Genomic DNA, 4426 nt, shown 5'->3' with positions numbered 1-4426 from the left:
CACCTCTGGGGTTAGGGACCCCCCGAGCCCCCCTGTGCCAAACCCCCCGCTGCCCCCCAGCTGACCTGAACGATGGTGTCCAGGTTTTGCCGGGACGTGGAGACCGTGTTGATGACCGAGGACGGGCCCATGGTGACCACGGTGACATGATGGGAGGGAGGCGGCGCTGGAACGATCACGGTGGGGTGGTGGGTGGGCGCTGGGGGAGCGTGTGATGGCAGGAGCTGGGGACAGAAGGGAAACCCCCAGTGAGCAGGGCACGGCAGTGTGGGGAGAACATCACGCTTGTTCACAGAGCCCAAGCTCCATAAAAGCTGAAGCAGCACTTGGCTGCTCCAGTTCTCCATCCCAGAGGATGCCAGCTGAAAGCTGCTGTCACCTCAGCTTTGCAGAGCGGAACATGAAGGATTCCCCGTATCCCAAAGGACAATGATTTGGGCTTTGAAGCCGGGAGAGGCAAGTGCCAGCCCCTGCGTGGCCAGGAATTCCCCACACCCCTCGGACATCCTCGTTGGAGCAGCGGATGGGAAGATCTGCCCTAGCAGGAGGCGACGGAGAGTTCACCTAAAAATAGGCTGAACTTCCCCGGGAGGTGACCGGCGGGGACCCTGCAGGGACACGGCTCTGCAGAAGCCCAAGGAGCAGGGAAGAAGCTGCTGCTCCTCCCTTTGAAGCTCCCAGAGTGGCATGGCCCCGGGCTGGGCTCGAGGGTGGCAGTGCACAGGGGCCGGTGCTGGCACAGCGCTCGCCTCCTCCCTGCACCACTGGCAAACCCAGCAGTCCCGGGGGAAATGCTGAAGGTTCCCATCCCCTCTGCCTGCCAGCTTGACACTCCCCTTTCCCAGCCTGCTGGGTGGCAGGGAGTGGTTTGGGGATCCCTGAAGTTCAGTGGGAGCCACCCAGAGAAAGGTGAAGCCCCTGAGATGAAATCCTCTCTGGCAGAGAGTGACCTTCCCTGCACAAACCCCTCTGTGCCAGGGAACAGAGTCCTGGGAAGCCACCACGGGTGGTCCAACCCACAGTCCCTCCCTGAAACTCAGGGTGCCCACAAGCACAGCCCCAAGCACTGCGGGGGGCTTCGGGCCACCCCTTTCCCAGATCACTACATGTGAGAGCTTTGCTGGGACATCAGTGCCCACAGGAGGAGCCAAGTCCATCACTGAACCCACCCCCGTGTCCCAGTACCCGGGGGTGCCTGGGGTGCACTCACCTGGGTTCGGATCTGCTGCTCGCGCTCGAGCTTCTCCTGGTGCAGCAACCTCACCTGCTCCTGCTGCTGCTGGAGCTGCACCTGCTGAGCAATCACCTTCAGCTTCTCGGGGTACATGTGGGCCTCCAGGGAGCGAACCTGCGGGTCAGGGAACCCCAACATCAGTGGGGAGTCCGGCATGGCCCCACTGAACCCCGGCTGTCCCCTCAGGAAGCCCCGGACAAGCACGGAGAAGCAGTGTCCAAAGGAGGTGTTTGGTGACCCCACACAGCACTGCTGGTGTCCCTGGGGTTCCCTGGGGACATGGCAGAGGCTGCAAGAGGGCACCTGGCCTCACCTGCTCCTCCAGCATCAACCTGGCCTCACCTGCTCCTCCAGCATCATGCGGACCGAGCGCTCCTTGTCCAGCTGCTGCCGGAGCTCAATCATCTCCCGACGCAGATCCTCGGCCTTCTCATCTTCCCAGATGTCGGGCGAGCCGATCCCCTCGTCCTTGTCCTCTGCCCGTCGCCGTTTCGGGGAGGAGCCACTGAATTCCTGCCGTGGGAATGTGGTGTCAGGGAAAGGGGGATGCTCTCTCTCCCTGCCATCCAGACTTCTGGGTGATGCCGCTCCCCGCAAGAGTTCCATGCAGGAAAAGGTCTCCCTGGGGTTGGGTTTGATGCTTGGGGACAGACAGGCTCCTGCCTGTTCCCCCACCCTGGTCCTCATCCCCACAGCCTTGTGCCAACCTGCTTCTCACACCGTGACACCCAGGGCAGTTCAACCAGGGCACCCCAGTACTACCAGGCCATCCCCAATACCCCAAATGGCTGGAAATAATGGAAAATGGGACCCCAACCCTTCTCCCCCTGCCAGGTAAGAGATGCCAGGTTGAACGGGACTCCCTGCCCTGCCAGGGGAATGGAAACACCTCCACTCTCTGGCTGAGCAGCGTAGAGGGTGCCACCCTGAGCCCAAGGAACTGCAATGACATCCCCACCCTGGCCAGGCAGGACTGTCCTACCCCCTCCTGTCCCATCTCTGGGGCACTACCTGGATGAACCGCTTGAGCTGGGTGTTCTGCTGCAGTAGCCGAGTCTTTTCCTGCTCCAGGGAGAAGATGTACTCAGCTGTCTGCTGGAGGATGGCTGCCTGTGGGGGAGGAGGAGGGGCAGCCTGAGGCAGGAGACCCTGGTGTCCCCCAGGCCTCCTCCTGATGAGCTCTGCAAGCAGCACTGCTCCTTGCCTGTCCCCGGTGTCTCCTCCCAGAGTCTGCTTCACCCCAGGTTCCCCCTGGTGAAACCCTCCAATTCACCCACCTTGGGAACACAACAGCTGCCTCCTCACCCCACTCCCCTCTGCATGGGTCCCCTCCTCACCCAGGAATGTGTCACCCTGCTCCTGGGGCACTGGGGGCTGTCACACACTCCCAGCCCACTCCAGGACACTGGGCTGGGGATGCACACCCACTCCTGCAGGGAAACCTCCCCAGGACAGAGCTCCACCACTGAGTTATCACCCAAATGTCCCCAGCTCCACTTTCAGCCCCTCCACGTGCAGGACCAATGTGTGCATGCTGCTCACCTTGCTGAGCTTCTCCCCATCTGTGTGTGGGAGGAGGGTTTTCAGGGACTGGAAGCCAGCATTGATGCTCTGCATCCGCCGCCTCTCGTTGCTGTTGGCGATTTCCCTGCGTATCCGCCGCTCCTGGTCCCGCTGGGTCTCTGGAGTCAGTGGGATGTTGGCCAAGCTGTGAGAGAGACCCAGGGTTAGGGAAGAGGAGGCTGCACCCCTGCTGCCAGCTCACTGCATCCCCCCTTGGTTTGCAGTGACGTTCCTGAGCCACCAAAGGGATGGGTGACACGGAGGGGATGATGGCTGCGGTGCTGGAATCACCGAAGCAGGTGGGTGGGTTTCTCCAGCCCCGTGTCCAAAGCTTTGGTGGATGCACTGGCCAAACAACGGCCCTGCTGCAGCCCCCTGGTTCCACTGGGCTCTGCCACACTGCCCAGTTGTGGCCCCGGGAAGGCGGCTCCCTCCCTCCCGCCCCGCTGATGGCTTCCAGATGACAGCTCCCAGCAGAGAAGCCCCCGTCCCACCCCAAGCCGCAGATCCTGCCTGCTTCCTGCCGCTGCCTCCTCGCCCCCCACGCCCTTGCCCCACAGATGGGCCGGGAAATGCCGGCATGGAGGGCCAGGGCTCCGGGCAGCCAACACCCACGGGTGCAGAGCACCAGACCCGAGCAAAGCTCGCTGCTGTGGGGTCCAGCTTCACGCACACCCCACTTCTTCCCCGAGGGAAGCAGGGCAGAGGTTTTGGATCACACCATGCCAAGTCTCCCCAGAGTGCAGGCACCCGCTGGCGCCGGGGATGCCGTGAGGCACCAAAGACTAAACACAGGAGCCGGGCCGCTGGCACGGGTGAGATAAGCCGGGCTCCAGCCGCCCGTCCAGGTGCCCGGCAGCTCCAGGACAGGGAGGTGGGAACATTCCACCCAGAGCCTTGCCAAAGCCAGGCTGGGAAGCAAAGCCCAGCATCCTGCCCTCACTGCCCTCCTGGTGAGGCCAGGGGGGAAGCACGGAGGTTTGGGAACACGGGGATCTAAGGGATATCAGCAGCACCACCGTGTGCCCAGGCTGTGGCCAGAGACTCTCCGGCCACTCATCACTGCCTGCTGCAACTGGGGAATGCACAACTCATCCATGATATACAGGGATGGGGAAAGACCCAGCTCATCCCAGAAGGATGGCAAAGGAGCCTCACTCAGCCTAAGAAGGGGATGGATTCCAGGTCTGTCCAAGGGCACGGGGAAGGATCCCAGCTGTGCCCAGCAAGACAGAGAAGAACCACAGCTCATCCCAAGCAGACAGGGAAGGATCCCAGATTACTCCAGAGGGATGGGGAAGGACCCCAGATTACTCCAGAGGGATGGGGAAGGATCCCAGGTTACTCCAGAGGGATGGGGAAGGATCCCAGTGCATGCCAAGGGGACAAGGAAGGACCCCAGCTCAGCCCATGGAGGCCAGGAATATATTTGTCCCCAACCTCTGGGGGAGTGTCCCAGCACTGCTGATGCTGGGTGCCGAGCACACACTGCACTGGTTCCCTCACATGCAATCCCGGGGGTGTGGAACTGGGATGGGTGCCCAGGGGTTTGCCCCTCTCCCTGGGAGCAGCCTCTGCCGCATGGACCAAGAGCTCCTCGCAGGAGGATTGTGGCACAGGGCTCCCATC

General features: G+C 62.4%; 1 protein-coding gene across 1 annotated transcript in view; it reads right to left on the bottom strand.

Annotated features, from left to right (window-relative positions):
- Positions 1-11: 11 nt before the first annotated feature.
- The window catches only part of TFAP4 (transcription factor AP-4), a 4500-nt gene continuing 85 nt past the window's right edge, over positions 12-4426 (bottom strand). The window contains exons 2-6 of the mRNA XM_031060438.1: positions 2777-2976; positions 2246-2344; positions 1577-1747; positions 1211-1348; positions 12-224 (exon numbers count right to left, since the gene is read on the bottom strand). Coding sequence (XP_030916298.1) covers positions 12-224; positions 1211-1348; positions 1577-1747; positions 2246-2344; positions 2777-2976 — 821 coding nt within the window. The remainder of the gene's footprint in view (positions 225-1210; positions 1349-1576; positions 1748-2245; positions 2345-2776; positions 2977-4426) is intronic.

Source organism: Geospiza fortis, unplaced genomic scaffold (assembly GCF_000277835.1).
Source record: "Geospiza fortis unplaced genomic scaffold, GeoFor_1.0 scaffold114, whole genome shotgun sequence".
In the NCBI taxonomy this organism is placed as follows: Eukaryota; Metazoa; Chordata; class Aves; order Passeriformes; family Thraupidae; genus Geospiza; species Geospiza fortis.
The sequence above is the reverse complement of the archived record's forward strand: the minus strand, read 5'-3'. Positions and strand labels throughout refer to the sequence as shown.